A 19,850-nucleotide genomic window follows, 5' to 3' on the forward strand; every position below is an offset into this window, starting at 1 on the left:
TAAAATAAAAAAATCCAATTCCCAAACAATTACTGGAGGCAAGTTTCTGGTCTACACTGCTGGTTGAAGAGTTAGAAGTATTCGGTGATAACAAGGTCAACTTACCGGGTCGATGTCCGCGTCCCAGACATCCTTCAAGTCGTTGGAGATGTCGAAGTAGCTCTCCATGTCGGGGCCGGGTTCCTACGACGGCCTCCGACTTGCACTTTATAGAAACTTCACTGAACTAGTCACGCTCCTAGGCCTTTCCCCAAGTGCGAAACTCAGAAGGAATGTAAACTTGTGAAGCAAACTTGCACTACAACTTTGTCAATACGGTATACTTCTTTGAAATATTAAAATCACTAAATCATTCACTTCCAATAAAGTTTATAATGTAGCGGTTGCACTATGCCATTTGTTTTTCAAACAAGGTTGATTACTTTTCGTGCAATCTCACTGCACGCGAATAATGTTTTGGTGAGCGTAGAGACAACCGCACGCGACAGAGTACGGCCGGCGAATGGCAGGCGGCGTTGACCGTTCCCCCCTCCGCCCCACCAGCGTCCATTCATAACGTGACAGGGGGTAAAAAGTTTGCCGTAAGCAGGGTGCGGGGGTGTATTAAAACAGTTTCAACAACGTGATAACAGTTGTCTAGATAAGAAGATATTGAATAGTATCTGGGCGTTACTTTGCGTGGGTTCATGATGCAGATAAATAGGTACATACATGGTCTATACATATAGGAGCGTTTATTTATTACGTGAGCCGTTTTTGAATATTTTTACTCCCCCTCTCTGCTCTGATAAGGTCAAGTCAAGATGTCAAGATTTGGTTCGACTTGCGTCTCGCGTTATTTAAAAATTTAGTTTACCTATTTGCTTTATTATCTTTCGATTAATTTCCGATTTCGAGACCTCCCTCAGCCATTTGAGAATAAGTGACATCCGGCTTAACCCCCTGAATACCTACGTAATTAATAGTCATCCCCAGTCACATGAATTAAGATATACTTTGCTATTTTCGTAAAATTTTACTATTTCTATGTAGGTATCTAAATAAGAAACAGAATTTTAAAAATAACGACATTCCGAATAAGCCAATGAATATTTAAAAGTAGATTTCAGAAATTTATTTAAATTATTATCTAAACTTAAGCATAGATAAGTTAATTTAATAACAATATGAATAACAAATACTGAGTTCATTTATATAAAACTTTATTTATTCCGATAGAAATTTCATAAATTTCACATGAGATCTTAAATATTTGCCTCTTAGTCTATTTTCAATTTACATACATTATTTTATACACACAATAAAATAAACAAATGCTAAATATACAAGTATATCAATTAATATAATTATTTAATATTTCCTTATCATTACATTACGAATTATTGGATATTCACAATAACATTTACTTATTCATACCTAATGGGATTGTGATCGCCTTGTATTCCGTGTTTACTTCTTTTTGACCGAATTCATTCTTCTCATTAAAAAATGCATATTCCCTATTACCCTCATCTTAACCATATTGCACACCAGAAGTCATTAGCCTGAGCTCCACTTGTAAACAATAACAAATAAAACTTATAACTTACTCCAATTCATTTATTACTAGGAAAACCTCGTGGTTTCACCCACGTAGATACCATTCCCGTGGGAATACGGGTGTAATATATACACTGATATTGTAGCTTTCTATTGGTGAAATAATTTTTCAAATAGTGGACGCCCGCGACTTCGTCCTCGTGGAATTCAGTTTTTCACAATTCCCGCGGGAATCTTGAATTTTCCGGGATGAAAGGTAGCCTATGTGTTAATCCAGAGTGAAATCTATTTCCATTCCAAATTTCAGCCAAATCGCTTCAGTAGCCGCAGCGTAAAAAGAAAAAAACATACTTACACACAGAAACTTTCACCTTTATAATATTAATGTGTGAGTGTGATAGGTACATTTATTACTTACTCTACAATACGTACATTTCCAAAAATCATAATAAATTTTTTTTAATTAACAATTTTTCGCATTTTATAGGCTCTCTTAAAATGTTCAATGTATCTTTTTAATGGCGTATCTACATGGTCTTTCTTCTTATAGAAAAGGATATCCCACCACGCTTCTTTAAGGTGGGTCTCTAATGTGGGTTCAGGGTATATTCTTTATGAACTCTGTGAGGACTTCTATCCTATATGACAGTAAGGTATGTTTATGGCCATATTGTTCTCACAATTTCTTGCAAAATGGCTTAACTATGCGATTTAAGCCCGTGGATATTTAACTGGAAAGCTATATTGTAGGTAATATTTTATCGTTAAATTCTTCTGAGCCTCTAGGGTCGGGTTCCCTCTGGACCGAGTTGTCTTCCTATGACTTTAGACTGTATCTTTAGATACTTACAGTGTTTTGTAATAACGCTCATAAACAACGTCCTCGCTCACGCTTACATATTTCTTTCGAGACTTGAAAATACTGAGAAATGCATTAATTAACTGTATCTAGTAAAGAGTAAGAAAACTTAAAACAAAGTCAAAGAAGTGCAATTTCACAAAGTGGTCATTTTTTACGAGTATATACACTGTATATACTCTGTATATACACACTGTATACTGTTTATTCTACTGTTTATACTACATCAAGACACTGTATATTATACAGTGTCTTGATGTAGTATAACAGTAGCGTGGGACCATTACCAGCTCTACCACTCTGTAGTTACACCACTCCTCTATTTTTCCCCCTTAGGAAAAAAACTGCTCTTGCGCCTCCAGAAGATGGCCCTTGGCCCATATTGTGTGCCCAAAAAATCCCTGCATAGCTGGAAATAGGGCCGTTACTTGGGCCCATTCCTTTTCGTGCCGCCATGCAGCAAGAAGACGCAATTCACTATTCGGCGATTTGCGGCTACCATTACTATATACAAACAATCCATACATAATTAGAAAGTAAATCTGTTTATCCATTACCTTTTCACGGCTAAAACGCTGGACCGATTTAGATTATTTTAGCCGAGGATCATAATGTTTTTGAATCCGTATGCCGTAACAATTACAATAGGATATGATGGCGTCATGTTTACATGCACTTTCTAAAACTCAGCCGCCCGTGTCACTCCTTGCTCCTTAGGTTAAAGGTGGCCCCTAGGTCCAAATTGTGTGCCCAAAAAAGCCCCTAAATAGTGTGGGCCGTTATTTGGGCCCATTCCTCTTCGCAGGTACGGTGAATAACGAAGGCACGTGCGAGTGCAGCGCTGACACGCCCCCGTGCAGCACGCACACGCGCGGCGCGCCGCACTTTACCAGGTATTCGCTGAACTGCGGACAAGATGATGATATACAAGCAATAGGGTAGTTGACATTTATTTTAAAATATCTTTTAAGTTATCGCCGCATTGTAACGACTTGCGGTACGGACGGCATCAGTGTGTTCGTGGCGTTCGAGCCGTCCACATCTCTTGTTGTGTGATTCTTTATGTGGTTACTTGGGATAGGCGGGGAGAGTGACCTGAGTGGAAAAGGGGAGTGTTTGATAACAGCCAAAGGCGCCTTTAACCCTAAACACAACGTTCACAAGTGCGTGACTTCACTCAAGGTCATTCTCTGCCATTCTAGGGTCTTGTTTTGGTTACAGTTTGATTTGTTAATTAAGTTGTCCTGACAAATGTTGTGAAACATAACCCATACAAATCTAATGATTTCACGCATCGACGACGTCATTCTTTCGTGCCATTTAGTATGGCGATAGTAGTATAGTTAGTAGTTTTCGAGCGATCCGTAGCAGTGCCGCAAATATGACCCTTTGAATCCCTGTAGCTCCGAAATTAATAATCGCAGATAACCTGTTACGTCTACAAAATTGCTTTACTTTTAACATACTCTAATTTTTTTATACAATTTCAAAATTTGTCATCATCATCTTCCGTAATAGCGGATTAATAATCCATCTCTGTCGCTAAATCCGTTCTTACCGGACATCTACTACCTCCCTGCTAAATTCCATCTCTGTACCTATACGTCAAACGATTTCGATATTTTGTGATGTGACCTGCTCGCTCATTTCCTATATTAGTGCTGATAATGATCCAATAAGTTATAGTGTAAAAAATAGACCTTAAAACTTGAACAGTCGATGGCACAATAAGTTTCGTAAACGTACCAATAATTTAATTTCATTGCTTCCGTCCCATTATTTGCACATACCAAAGGCTGACTCATTTTATTATTTAGTAAAATCAGAGTTCACCAGACCACGTAGGTAGTAGTAGTAAATCGTAATTTAATTCAATTTTGTTGAACATTTACTTATACAATAGAGAAGTGTATAGACAGTTGTAGTAAGGGTTTTAAAAAAAAAGTTGATAACAACGCAAACATTTGGTATATTGCGTGTGCTGATTTGTCCAAATTTTACCTGTAGATCGTCATGCCAGGAGTAGACAGAGACCAGGTCCTTCTACTTGCACATTTTCTTGCTTCTTCCATTTTTATCTATCCTGTCATAATTCATCGGTTCAGGGTACCTAGCTCTTGACCTGGCATTTATTGAGAATGTCCTAGATTTGATCCAGGAATGTTCGTCTAGGCTTTCCCGTTACAATATTTTTAATATCCATTCACCCTCGCCTTTTGTAAGTCTCCTTTCTATTCAATTTCGAAGGCCAATCTATCTTAATACACTCGCATAACTTTCTCTGTTTTGGTCCAAAGTGTAGGATCCAAGAAAGAGTAAATGAAATGTTCCAAGAATTAAGAAGAAGAGCCCAGAGATTTAAGAAGAAACGAGATGTGTAAAGAACTTACTAAGTGAGCAGTCTCGTCTTCTGCTGAGGCGACGACTATAATCTTCTTCATCTTAATCGCTTCAGTCAATATCTTGTACGGCTGCAACCCTAGCGCCCTCAACTCATGCTGCCCGAGATGTACTCCGCTGTAGGGCACGTTTATACTGCCGTCTATGCAACTCTTTTCGTACCTGCGAATACAAACACTCGTCAATTACCAATGACTATTAAAAAGTTTAGTTCGAAGAGCCGATGGATTCTGGGGTCCCAAGGTGCTGGAATGACGACCCCGCACCGGAAAGCGCAGTGTTGGTCGACCCCCCACTAGGTGGATCGAGGACATCAAGCGGGTTGCAGGGAGCCGCTGGATGGTGGCGGCTCGAAAACGAGGTGTTTGGAAGTCTATACAATAGGCCTATGTCCAGCAGTGGACGTCCATCGTTGATGATGATTAAAAGGACGACCTTTTGTAGACTTTTGATTATGATATACTTAATGGGAAGTTTTAGCACTTAATCGTTTTGCTGTTAAGGAGCCGGATTATACGTTGAGGTCTCTGGATTCGATCCTTGCTGCTAACACAGTTTACGGCTAATTGGAGGGGAAAAATGAATATCTACATTCTACACACATCATAAAACAAAGTCCTCCACTGTGTCTGTCTGTCTGTTGTGATAAACTTAAAAAGATATTCATCCAGTTCTCATCAACAGATAGTATGATTCATAAGGAAGGTTTAGATTATATAATTTGTCAAGGTTTTATAAAAACTAAGAGAGTATTGAGAGTCGGAAAAAGTCCTTAAGACCTTATAGATTTTACCAAAAACGCTGCCTAATAGTAAATACCTTTGAGATATAATAAAACAAATGCATGGCGTTAGAAGATTTTATAGAAGAGTTTCTGGCGTATGCTAGTTGGTCATAAAGAATTGTACGCTACTTTGGAGATAATAAAATGCACTTACAATAAATTTGACCTTATATCCACGACACAGCATTTGTCTTGACACACCAGCGAGAAGAAATCAGAAAGACTGAGGTGTGGACAGGTCTCGGTGAGCAGCACATCCATTGGTACTTCCACGATATCCTAGAGAAACAACATTCATTTAATTTAATTCATTTCATTTAATTGTATTGTAAGCAACGAAAGCATTGTATTGTAAAAAACAAATACGAGTAATACTTAAATATTGTCGCTATTGGTCGACGTTTTTGACGTAGTGACGTCAAGTTACCTATTATAGTCAAACATTATCAATATAAGACTGCAAACAGATACTGTGAACAACGCGGTATGCAACAAAGAATTTTCTATAAGGAGAGTTGCTTGTCTCTAAAGTGGGCCATTAAAAATAGAATCATAGCGATTACATATAATCTCAATTTCATTTTACAACATGAAATCACTTTTAATAAAATTATAAGAACCCAATGGCATGAGTTGATGCACTTTCTTTCTGCAAAAAATTCGCTGATTAGTACTATGTAGTTGTATTTTTGATAACCTCCTTATTGATTCAAGTTGGGTCATCAAAAACTGTTACTGAATAAATAATACTGTAGCGTTGTAAGCGATTATTAACAGTGTAATATAATTATATATTTTAAACGAAAGGTTTTCTTTAGGTATTGTCTTTAGTTATGATGCTGTTATGTTATAATTATAACTTAACATCAACAGACTGTGGTAAGGTATATTATCCTGGTTCTACGCTCTAAAATTTTAATTCTCTGTTACCACAATCTCAAAAGTAAATCCAAATAGTTAAGTTACTCGTAGAAAGTTACTTTGGGGTAAACCTAGTCAATAATAAAAACACTAGCTGACGCCGCGCGGTTTCACCCGCGTGGTAGGTATACGGGGATAATAGATACCTATAGCCTTCCTCGATAAATGGGCTATCTAACACTGAAAGAATTTTTCAAATCGGACCAGTAGTGCCTGAAATTAGCGCATTCAACCAAACAAACAAACTCTTCAGCTTTATAATATTAGTATAGATTCCCCGAATCCTGGATAAGCTTTTTTGTTTAGAGCAGTGGAAATAATACTTGTGCCAATCAATGTAGTTACGTCTCTGCATCATGCTATGGTTATTTTAATTATAGGTAATGGAGCGAGCTAATTTATATTCACATCAAAAGACCGAGTAATTTCCTCTTGCTAATTGTTATTTATTAAATTGATACGCTATTCTCGGCTGGTAATAAGTTAATGTGTGTGTCATAACTTGCAACTCGGAAACAATACCGCGAACGAGCAAGTACTTGTTGTTTAATGGCGATTGGACAATGGACAGGTTAAAGGTAACAGCACACTCATCAACTGGAATCATCAGCGTATCGAATAGAGCCATTTCATAGTCTTTGTATGAATTTCCTTACAGCATCGCACATTCATCAGCATCGCAAAATCTTCTCGTCTCGGGATCGCCGATTTAGCCGTAGTCGAGTCAAAGCTGCTGATTTGCCTTTACATTTAGGTTGGGCTGTAATGTCTAGCATACGTCAACATTCAACAAGATATTATGTGATGAAAAAAAGACAAGTACTGTCGACTAACAGCGGCAAATTTAAAATATCTCTCTCTTTTTCATCCCAAAGAAACAAAATGGCGATATTACAGGGCAGCCGCTAATGGTCGACATTTGTCTTTCTGTCGTCATATCACGATGAAGAATCGATCCCCAGTTGACGGCGAGGCGAGAGGTGATACGGTAACAATCCGGGTAGGTACCAGGTTGATATGTGGCCAATGACCATAATGTTGATTGAACAATGGACAGGTTTAATTGGTGGACCATTAGCGTTTATAGTTTAAATATTGCAATGTAATAAACATATTATGTTTATGAAGTGGATCGTTATAATTTAAATGTAATAATTGTTTGAGAGTTCTTTTTATAAGCTCTTGACAAAAATTTCCGTTAATTCAAGTTCTAAAGATTTTTTTATTATTTTTTACAAGTTAGCCCTTAACTACAATCTAACCTGTTGCTAAGTGATAATGTTATCTAAGATGAATAATTTCTTAGAGATTAGGGAAAACAACGTTTAAAAACGTTATGTGGGTAATATTACCATCACCGAGTGGTGAAGCCGCGTAAGTCAAATCTATACTTATAATAAATCTGTAGAGAGGTCAATTCTGTACATGAAATATATTTCCAAAATAACTATCAGGGGGTGATTAGTGGTCGATACTGATGCCAAAAATGCAATCAGTAAAATTTTTGTCTGTCTGTCTGTCTGTCTGTCTGTCTGTATGTTCTTTATAGAAACAAAAACTACTGGACGGATTTACACGAAACTTGGTACAATTATTCAACATACTTCTGGGCAGGTTATAGTATACTTTTCATTACGCTACAATCAATAGGAGCAGAGCAGTGAAGAGAAATGTAGAGAAAACGGGAGAAGTTACTCAATTTTTTAAGCTTCCGTCGCGTGTACTGCCTTAATGGTTAAAGCTACATAGAAATCATGTATGACGAAAATGTTCTCCTTATAATTATCTATAAAAACACAATAGCATATATATGTCTATCTTTTATGGTTGACTCACAATAACACATGTAACTCCCGATAGCTTAGCAGTTCGGAGCTTTCTAATTATATTTGTCTACTCTTATGTTTATAACACCCATCACTCATCCCAAATAAGAAAGTTAATATTATTACCTATTCAATAAAAAAAGAATCATAAAAATCGGTAAAGAAACACCAAAGTTATACATGAAATACGCTAAGCCATCGCGCGTGAATACTAATTCATGCTTTAAGGATTATTTTTGTGTAACGGTTGCCGCGCTCGACGCGACACGCGGTGGGAGGAATAAATAAAGAAGTGCAGCCTTAATGAGTAGGGTAGGGGTATGGTAGGGTAGGGTAGGGGTAGTGTAGGGTAGGGGTAGGGCAGGGTAGGGGTAGGGTAGAGGTACGTTAGGGTAGGGTAGGATAGAAGTTCCTAGGGGGGGGGGATAGTTAGTTGAAAGTTTACAACGACTTTCACGCGGACGAAGTCGCGGGCGTCCGCTAGTACATAATAAGAGCTCGATTCCCATCGGTTTTCGGACGGTATATCTTTTTAGCATTCTAGACAAAGATTTGATAAGTGCCTACAAAATCACCACCAAAAGTGATCCGAATTTAGCTACTGCTCTGAGCGCACACATGCACAATTTTGTGTTTATTTACATACCGATTTTTACAAATAATCTTTAGTCTTTGGTTATGTTGACCAAAAACTAGAGAGGCTAAACTAAAGTTGGATACAGATAAAGTAATTATTAATTAATTACATTCCTGTCCAAATTACATTCTTGATAAATAATAACTATGAGCTTAATCAAATCTTAACTCAAATATTAATCTATGTGCGGTCGATGTGGATGTTCTGAGGTTCTCTGTCTACGCTCGTTGACTTCAGTGACTTGTGTGGCAGAGGCAGCTTGAGTGGTCAGCCCCGACATATAATTATTTGTATACTAGCGGACCCATTCAAGCTTCGTTTTGACATAAGTGCACTTATTCTCTATCCCTACTCTACCCTTCTATACCTCTACCCCTACCCTACCCCTATCCTACCCCTATCCTACCCCTACCCTACCCCTACCGCTTGACTCTTAAACGTTTGTATGGGAAATAGAAAAGGGCAGTTTTTAGGGATTTCCCGGAAATTATTTGATTTTTTCTCACCTTTTAAACCTTCCCTATACCTCCACGAACATTTCAAGACCAAGATAAGATAAATCCGTTAAGCCGTTCTCGAGTTTTAGCGAGACTAACGAACAGCAATTCATTTTTATATATATAGATAGTTCTCACACTTCTTGAACAATTAACACATTGTAGACAATTTTGAAGTATTATTTGTTTAAATAACTTTCGTCGTTAAGCGACTAAATTAAATTAAGACAATTAGCCACTCTTGTCCACCTCAGTTACGACGCGCTAGTGACATATCTAATAGTATAAAATCTTTGATTCTATGCCTCAATGGTCATTGAATAAAAAGGTACACTTACCATTGGGTCCTTAATTTCTGGTTCATTAGTGAATCTTCTGTAGCTGATACTCTTCGGTGAACTTCGGCACATTTCTATCGAATCCTATATAAAACATATTTGATGTAATAATTGTATAATGCATATACGAGTATAAATAAAATGAAAGTCTGTTGATTTCAAAATACTATGTTTTATCATGTGCATGCCATGTACCGGATTCGAACTTACACCCTCAGAAATCGGATGCAGAGGTCATATCCACTGGGCTATCACGGCTCGGTATTGAGTAATGATGATTAATTTTACGGTAAATAAAACCAAGGGTCAGAACTAACGAACAATAACATTTAGATATATAGATGTATTTATACTGTATAGAACATCTTAGGTATTAGATAGAAACCCCCCAACGGTTTCCCGCGCATACAATGCTATGACTATGCATTTAGTTTTCATGCTCGTTGCGCACGAGTCCATAATTATGAATTTCAAGCCAGACGCATCTAACATTAGCATGCTAACACAATTTTACGGAACTACGTGCCGCGAAATAGGAAAATTTACGATCTACGCCGTTTATTTCTGCCAAGTTACCAAACGGTAGACCGGCGAGAAAATTTTTACTAAGAATTGTAGGCAATAAAAGTTTGGAAAATTGTTTTTACTAGCAAGTAGATACTCGCAATTATGTATAGTAGATTTATTGAGGGAAGTCCGTTTCGCTTTGGATGTAGTGGTAAGGTATCTAGTAGCGATTGACGGCTATTAATTAGTTCACACAAACGCACTTGGTCTGTCATTTTGGACTTTGATGACAGACCAAGTGCATTTGTAATGCCTATAATATAATAAAAAAAATACCTTTTATAATTGAAAAAAATACAATTTAAGTAATGCTTCACACTAAAATACTCTTTTTGTATAAGCTTCCTTTTGACAGAAACTTTTACAGTTTGTGCTAAACTCAACTCAATGATTTTATAGTATTTGCGTCTTAAATAATTGGTTTGTAATAGATAATCTATTTCAAAAATAAGAACTTATAATGTATGGACTTGTGAGTAGTAAATAGAATCCATCAGAAAACAGCGCATGTTTACTAGCTATAAAGTCAAACAATGTCATTCGCATTCATCATCACTATCAGCCGATGGACGTCCACTGCTGGACATAAGCCTCTTGCATGGACCTCCAAGCACAACGGTCTTGATTCGCCAGCATCCAGCGGCTCCCTGCAACCCGCTTGATATCCTCGATCTACCTAGTGGAGGGTCGACCAACACTGCGCTTTCCGGTGCAGGGGCGCCATTCCAGCATCTCGGGACCCCAACGTCCATCGGCTCTTCGAACTATGTGGCCTGCCCATTGCCACTTCAGCTTCGCGACTCGCTGAGCTATGTCAGTGACTTTAGTTCATTTGCGGATCTCCGCATTTCTGATTCGATCACGCAGAGAAACTCCAACCATAGCTCGTTCCATCACCCGCTGAGTGACTTTGAGCCTTCTAATAAGGCCCATAGTTAGTGACCAAGTAATTATATTGTCATTATCATTTGCATCCATTTTATCAGAATTATAATAAAAGTGTAGTGGTTTCAATCTAAACGCACACTGTATATAAATTTAAAGTTTCTTACCTTCACACACTCCCCAATGTCGATTTCTGGTAGATCGGAAAAGAGTAATATACACTCATTGAACCCCGACTCCAAAAGCGTAACTCTCAGCTGCCGGAGAATCCCCACCCCCATGAAAAGGGGTAAGGACGTCCCTTCAACGAGCAATGCGTCCCACAGGTGGACAATTTTGTGGAGAGGGAATACATCTGTAGGACAATGCTCGAATCAGGATAAGTATATACAGGATGTCCCGTAGTTAATGGATAAAAGGCAAATGGTAGATACACCAACTAATTATCTTGAATAACTTGATTTGAAAAAATCTTTAGGGTGACCAAGTTATATTTCTTTTCGGAATTTTCTATTAATTATGAGACATCCTGTATAAATAAGCTGTCACAATCAAGGTACAGGTAGGTTTAAAAGCTTTACTTGCTTACCATTATTTGAATTATTAGCGATTCTATAATTTCGACATTTCGTACCCTGAGGGCCATTAATCTTAAGGTATGATTGTTTCTTAATGATTTTGAACGTCATCGATCATTTCATTCACTCAACTCGAACCACGTACTTTACTGAGGTTTATTTACGCCCTATTTAAGAGGATGGATAAATATCGTAATGATTTTTAAAAGGTTGCGGTGAGTTAAAATTAATGGTCCTTTACCCAGGAACAAAATATTTATTTGTAACTATACTGCGCAAACTCTGTGCATTATGTATGTGATATTCATAGAGAATTCAACAAAATTATGAACCTAGAGAACCATAGTGACGGGGCGTTATCGTTCCAAGCCATCTTCTATACTTCAGTGTGTCCGATAACAAATATTCCCTCGAATTCTGTCTGTCTGTTCGCGAAAAACTCTTAACTACTGAACATGCGATTTTCACCAACAGTTAAAGTGATATAATATACACATAATTTGCCAAGATTTTGTGTAAATTGGTTTGAAATATGACAATGATTGTTGGAATGTTGTTGAAGTATGACAAAGTGTCGTAATTCTGGTGTTGCCTAATATATTTATAAAAAAATATGCTTAAAAATACTTACGAGAGAACATCGTGAGGAACCACGGTATAGCGAAAAGTTCGGGCACGAAGTTGATTTCGTGCAAATGCGTCGCGAGGTCCGGCTCGTGGAAGGCGGTCATTTGCCAGAACTTGGCCAAGTACTCCTTGATCACTGCGCTGTTGTCTTTGAGGAAGAACTTGTGGAGGAACTTCGGTACGAACGCTGATAGGCAAGCAAAAGCGCGTGCTGCAAATAATAAAATAGAATCATCGATCTCCTATTAAAAAGTGGATGCACAACCAACGACCAAATAAAGTCCCACACTCAATGAGTGTTAAACACAACTTCTTGGCACTCAATTCAATTAGTCGCATTTGCAAATTCAAACTCTTAAGGTTGAATTTGCTCAAATCGGGATTTTATTTAATATTGGACTATACATTTTTTTTTATTTATTCTCTGAGCAAACAGGAGGCGCCATAATTGGATCTCGCTCCATTTTAAAATTTACTTCGGGCCGGCGCTGGTCCCGAGGTGTTGGAATGGCGACCCCGCACTAGAAAGCGCAGTGCTGGTCAACCCCCCAGGTGGACTGACGATACCAAGCGAGTCACAGGGATTCGCTGGATGCAGGCGGCTCAGGATCGTGATGTTTGGAAGTCCCTACAAAAGGCCTATGTCCTGCAGTGGTCGTCCATCGGCTGATATGATGATAATGATGATGAATCATACCTTCGTTACAAAAATTGAGGTACAAGAACGGTGCAGTGAGCGAGTCCAAGCCCTGCCAGTACACGTACTGCGGGTTGGTGAGCAGCCAAGCCTTTAACAACCGCTTGAGCGTGCGGTGCCCCGCGGCGCCGCACAGCAGCCAGCAGTATTGATGGCAGCGAGGGATATCTACGTCGATCTGCACAATTTTTTACATTATCATATTATTGGCGTATCTAGGATTTCCTGGGGTGGGCCTATACATATCACTGAAAAGAGTCGACACTCAATATAACAATTTCGTTAGCAATATTTGTAGACGCAGACCTCTGAAACGGCTCGACTTATTTATTATTTTTTCTTTGTATCTATGGTAGGTATCAGAAAAGGTCTTATTATATTTTTCAAAATGTTTATTACTTATAGGTTTTTCTTTATTTTAAGTTGTAATTGTTATTATTTGATATTTTAAATGATATTTTGTGTAAAATTATTAGTATTTCGGCGTCCATCGTAGAATTTCAAATTGGTAGCCCAGTATCCTAGGATGGGCACTGGACTGTTCTAGGGTGGGCCCGCCATATACGCCTATGTATCATACTTATAATAAATCTGTAGAGAGGTCAATTCTGTACATGAAATACATTCCAAAATAACTAGGTGATTAGTGATCGATACTGATGTCAAAAATGCAATCAGTAAAATTTTTGTCTGTCTGTCTGTATGTTCGTTGTAGAAACAAAAACTACTCGACGATCCGTATGTTTAACAAAACAAAATCTTCAAAATCCTAATTGCAACAGCAACGGCATTGAAAAAACTGATTCAAGATAGAAAATTTTGAAAAATGCGAGAAACAATTTAACTTCATCACTCTAGGGATTTTTGGAAAACTATTCAATTGAGTTCTAGATAATTAGGTGGTGTATTTACTATTTGCGTTTTATCCATTAATTACGGGACACCTGTATAAAGTTATTCACCTGTCGGTCAGTGGGCGTCGGAGTCTCCTTGTCAATCCTCTCATACTGCTCCTCTATATCTCCCACCACTCCCAACAGAGCTGCCCACACCTCTCCTCTCACTAACGGTGGAATGTCAATCTCTGCTTCTGCTCTTATATACTGTGCTGTGTATGGGTAACCCTAAGGAAATTAATAAAAAACAATTTTGAAAACATTCGAATTTTCAAGGAAATACTTCTAACTTGATTTGAGCATATAAATCTTCTATGTAGGTCAATTCTGTCAACCAAGTGACCATTCTACATTAAAAAGGGGAAAAATTTGTTTATTTAAATGCTATAATCTCTGGAAATACCACAGTTTCATGAGAAATATTTCTTTACGAATAGAACGCTATAACAGTTTGAAAATTTTACTAATAAGGGGGTTAAAGAAATGATGAAAATTAAGTTCTTTATTTTCAAACTTAAAAGAAATTAACCACCCATCGGTTCAAATATAGGCTAATAGTTAAATATCTGTATTTATAATTACTTTTTTTAATTCTATGACTGTCTTGTTTGATGATTCAATACTTACATGTAACAGCCTTTCAAACCACAGTAACCTATAGAACTGGTATTCCGTATCTCTCTCCCTTATGATCTTCGGTAATGCGACTGTGTCATAATTAGTTTTCCTCTCATGCATTAGGGGATAGAAATCCTGCGGCGGTATATGACTTAGGCGATTCTTCAGTAAATCCAAACTGTATTTAGCTATTCGTCGGTCGAATAATGCACCAGTTTTACCACCTAGCGTACAGCCATCTAACAGAATAGCTCTGTAACAAATATTACAGACTAGAAACGGTTACACCCGCGTGGTTCCCGTTCCCGCAGGAATACTATTTCACCCCCATCTATTTTTATTTTACAGACAGGCAGACTTACTTTCGCATTTATAATATTAGTATAGATTTATATTTAGGTATTGTTTGTTTATGTTTGTTTTGTTGTTTACTATGTTTTGCCGCTTGTGTTTGCCTCCATTTTGACGTGGTAGTGACATATCTTTATTATAAAATCTTTGCTAATTAATCGTTTAAAACAAAATCTGGTAATTGTAAAATACAGGTCACAAAATGTCGAAGACATCTTGCATTTAATGAGGCAGGAAGGTAGTTTATACTTAATAGTTATGACCGCTAAGAACGGATTTTGCGACCGACCGGATTATAGAGATAAGAAGAGCTAAGGGCGTAAGAAGTCGCGTCCGTATAAGTAGAGTATAAAATTATTTTATAAAATCTACATCATACTACAGGCCTGCTTAATATGTAATGTTTACTAATAAACAAAGAAAAATGGGGGTGTAAATCGCTAGTCGTCATCATCATCATCATTCTCAACCCATATTCTGCTCACTGTTGAGCTCGAGTCTCGTCTCAGAAAGAGAGGGATTAGGCCAATAGTCCACCTCGCTGGCCCCATGCAGATTGGCAGACTTCACACACGCAGAGAAATTTCTCGGGTATACAGGTTTCTTCACGATGGTTATCCTTCATCGTTTCACACGAACGACGAACGTTATTTAAACAAAACAATACCTAAATATCATCTACAATGTCGAGTTATGTGTTCAGGAAGTGTAAAAACAAAATTGTGCATGTGTGCGCTCAGTTTGGTAGCCTATTAGTCGGATCATTCTTGCGGTGATTTTGTAGGGACGTAACCGATCTATGGTATAAAATTATCATTGTATAGGTACATATTTTTTTTATTCTTTGGCCCTTGACTACAATCTCACCTGATGGTAAGTGATGATGTAATCTAAGATGGAAGAGCGCTAACTTGTTAGGAGAAGGATGAAATCCACACTCCTTTTCGGTTTCTACTCGACATCGTACCAGAATGCTTAATCGCTTGGTGGTACGCCTTTGTCGGTAGGGTGGTAACTAGCCACGGTTAAAGCCTCCCACCAGCCAAAAAATATGAGAGGTTTGCATCAAATAAAACGTACATTGGCATAGACAATATGGGAGGACTGTTCTTAATCAGTCCATTTTTCTTCAACTCAGCCTGTATATCGCCTCCGGTCAACTGCCACCAATAATACAGATATTGTAGTTTACATCCCATCAAACCGCGCGGCTTCTTTATGTCTAAAGGTGTTTGAGTATTCATTTGCAACAACTCTTCGTGTAGTTCTGTGAATGTTGCTCTTTCACTTGGATATATTTTGAGGCATTTCTCGATTATGTTTCTGATGTTTTCAGGGACTTTCTGAAAAACAAATTTATACATAGCTGAATTTAAAAACTGGTATCCCTATTGTCAAGAAAATAACCCAGAAAAGAGCAAAATACATTTTGTTATATGGCCATGTATATGGCATATACATGGCCTTCTATGAAATGGTTATTTTTATACTACTATATTTTTTTTTAAATTCTCATGAATTTTTGAAGTTTTATGTTTAAAAATGCTAAAATTTTAAAAAACAATGCTAAATAAAAAAAAAAGTTATTCTACAACATTGCAAAAAACTGTTTTTAGAAGAAGAAAAACTTTACTGCACACAAAAATACAAATATGATTAAAAAACATCACAAATGAATAATTTAAATTTAGCATGCAAAGGCGGCCTTATTGCTTTTTTAAATAAATAAATGAAAATATAATAAGTACTTTATGCATTTTTTACTTTATGTAACTTAACAATTATTATATTTACTTACCTTTATTTATTGTGCTTCTATGTTGACTATGAAAACTTTTATTTTGAAATTTTATTAAGTTATTCACTGTTACACATTTATTATATTACCTTATATGCTTCATAGCAGTCATGTTCCCTTGCTATCCTTTCAGCTGGGTTGTTAGCATGCACCAATGTTAAAATTCTTCTCAAAATTGGGCCAGGTTTCAAAGCATTCCACAGTTTTCCTATACAAAGTTCTAGAAGAATTATACCAAACGTCCATACATCAGCTGCTGGCCCACCTACATTTAGTATTGTCTCAGGGCTTAAATACCGTGGTAACCTGTAATTATTATGTTAAGAGTTTATTTTATTAGGACAGAAATACATTGATACATACATAGTCACTAAAAGTGACACACATAAATATGATAAAACTTGTAAAATATTTTTTAAGCATAATTTTTGTAGGTTAGATAGTTGTAGAAATACTTCAAATTATCATCATCTCCTCTCCTTTATCCCACTTAAGTGGGACTCACGCCCACTCAGAAAATATGTCAATCTTTATCCTCTCTCACACACTCTAGCTATCTCTTCTTTGGTCTTCCTCTCCTCTTATGTCCTGCCACTTGCACATTCAACATTTTTCTAGTAATGACTTTTCTCCCTACGCATTACATGTCTATACCAAGCTAACCTTCTACTCCTCAATTTTTCTGTCACTTGCGCCACCTTAGACTTCCCTTTATATATACTCAAATATAGAAATGTAGAAATACTTCAAATAACTTTAGATATATAGCTAGGTATAAAGGTATAAAGCTATGCTACAAATAAAAACTAAAAGGAAGTGAAGATGTGTCTTCAGCAAGTGATAATAAATTATAATCATAAGGAAAGTCTACATAACTTAGTGGGTGGTGGAAACTCCACAGGTCCGCATAATATAGTTACAAATACTCACCCAAGAGGAAAAGGCACTTCACTCCCTCCATTTGTCATATAATACAGCCCATAGTTAAACAACTTTAGTCTCCCAGCACTGTCCAATAGTATGTTATCATCTGACAATGTCCTGTGGGTTATGTTGTTTTTGTGAAGGAACTGCATTGCATTTGTCAGTTGCAGGGCTATGTTGATTACTTCCTCTACTGAGAATTTGGAAGTATACTCTGCTAATGACTTTCCTAGTACCTCAGCTACAACTATGATTCTTTCTGTAATTTTTAATTTTTAAACGTGTTAAATAAACAGAAAATTAAAAAGATTGGGCCAAATAGTAACAGATCATTAAGTTGAATCACACTAATATTATAAAGGCGAAAGTTTGTGTAAGTGTTTATGTATGTTTGTTACTTCTTTATACTGCGGCTACTGAAGAGATTTGGCTGAAATTTGGAATGGTAATAGATTTTACCCATGGGCTACTTTTCATCCCAGAAAAGGCCATGGTTCCCGCTGGATTTGTGAAAAACTGAATTCCACACAGTTAAAGTTGCGGGCATTCGCTAGTAAAAGGAAATCAACCACAAAACAAACTCAAAAAAAGCCATGGTGGAGTATTGGCCTAACCCCTCTCATTCTGAGAGGACTGGAGTTTATGATGATGATGATGAGTTATATGATGAATATGGAATAGCACCTAAGCTAGGTACTTATTATGCTGAAAACCCCAGAGATTTCTTTCTGCTCTAGTAGGCAGTGCATTTTTGCATTTATGAAGTACACTCCACTGCTCCTTAGTATATACACACAAACAAGTTTGTTTTGTAAACTATAGGAATACCTTAGTACTAAACCAAATTCCAAACCATTTGCTGAAAACAGAGATTTTATCTTAGAAACTACACTTTCAAAACTACTTGTTATACTTGATATGAATGTTTTTATAAGTAATTTTAAATCATAAAAACAGTAGAAAGAATGTGAGACTTTGTAAACAAGTGATCAGAAAATGACTTCCTATTAGGAGCAGCTCTATACATTTATCTATACTTACATTATAGAAAGGTACTGTTTCTAAGTTTGTAGGGTCTAATCTCTAGAACTGCTAAACCAATTTAGAAAATTCTTTTACCAACAGAAAGCCAGATTATTTGTGAATGTCATAGGGTTTTATTTTATCCCTATATTCGTATGCGAACGGGATCTACGAGGGAGGGAGGGCGTCTGCATGTCATATGCAGTCACAGAATTTTAGATCTTTTAAATACTGAATCACTTGTGATGTGGTGGTCTGTACTGCCAGGTTAACTTACCATGTTTCCCTCGGATAATATCCAGATATGTACACAAATTGGAATGCGAAATAGTCAATAGTCGCTGAGACCGGCCCAGTATGGTAACTGAACTAGGAGTTAAAGGTAAACCGTTGCTGCCACAAGTTTCTCCTGGATGATTCTTAGCGAAGAAAGTGCATGCCGCAAACTTGTGAGTCTCCTCTTCACTCATTGTATCTAATAAATGAGACAGGGGAGGATCCTGAAACCGTCAAAAGCTTGCTAACTCAACTATTATGCTGTAAACTAAATCTTCATTCAAATTATCATTTTATGAATGATGATAAAAGAAAATAAGTATGTATTAATATTCAATATTATTTAGATAAAATAATTTTGTAATAAATTACAAAGAAAACTACAGAAATTTTGTAGGAAAAGGGATTTTTATATTAATTTACTCTTTGCTATTGACAAACTACTGCTGTCAGCTGACAGCTGTGAATACGCTGACAAATACATGTGACAGAAATTGTCAATGGTGACAGTGACTTTTTATACAGACAAAGAATATTTTTTTTTGTAGAATATTTCCTCAGGCTAATTACAAAAGGAACTGCCTCTTGTATTTTATTGGGGCTGGCCGGTGAAAGCTAAAGGTAGATGGAGCCATCAGCGCTGTTGCCTATATTACTTTTGTCAGTGGCGTTTAATAGCGTGAGAATTTAAAGAATTAGTAGCATGTTTTAAAACAAATTAAATCTTTGAAATTTATTACCCCTTACAAAACAAAAGGTTTGAAACAGTGTGGCTTTACATTTGACCTTAAATATATATTGGTAATGAG

The 19,850-nt window shown here is 37.0% G+C and overlaps 2 protein-coding genes across 2 annotated transcripts in view; both read right to left on the bottom strand.

Annotated features, from left to right (window-relative positions):
* The window catches only part of LOC112053617 (cyclic AMP response element-binding protein A), a 148,959-nt gene extending 148,442 nt beyond the window's left edge, over positions 1–517 (bottom strand). The window contains exon 1 of the mRNA XM_052882235.1: positions 106–517. Within this exon, the coding sequence (XP_052738195.1) occupies positions 106–168 (63 nt within the window). The 5' untranslated portion in view covers positions 169–517. The remainder of the gene's footprint in view (positions 1–105) is intronic.
* Positions 518–1,185: 668 nt separating this feature from the next.
* LOC112050911 (TBC domain-containing protein kinase-like protein) lies at positions 1,186–19,506 on the bottom strand. Its single transcript, XM_052882237.1, has 13 exons — positions 19,043–19,506; positions 17,749–18,001; positions 16,908–17,124; positions 16,101–16,363; positions 14,679–14,922; positions 14,118–14,279; positions 13,156–13,333; positions 12,463–12,669; positions 11,421–11,608; positions 9,802–9,885; positions 5,737–5,861; positions 4,789–4,960; positions 1,186–3,303 (listed from the first exon to the last, which is right to left on the bottom strand). Exons 1-13 carry the CDS (start codon positions 19,233–19,235, stop codon positions 3,178–3,180), a joined length of 2,412 nt encoding a protein of 803 aa, XP_052738197.1. The 5' UTR covers positions 19,236–19,506; the 3' UTR covers positions 1,186–3,177.
* Between the last annotated feature and the right edge of the window lie 344 nt (positions 19,507–19,850).

The sequence above is a fragment of the Bicyclus anynana genome, chromosome 6, assembly GCF_947172395.1.
Source record: "Bicyclus anynana chromosome 6, ilBicAnyn1.1, whole genome shotgun sequence".
Classification (NCBI taxonomy): Eukaryota; Metazoa; Arthropoda; class Insecta; order Lepidoptera; family Nymphalidae; genus Bicyclus; species Bicyclus anynana.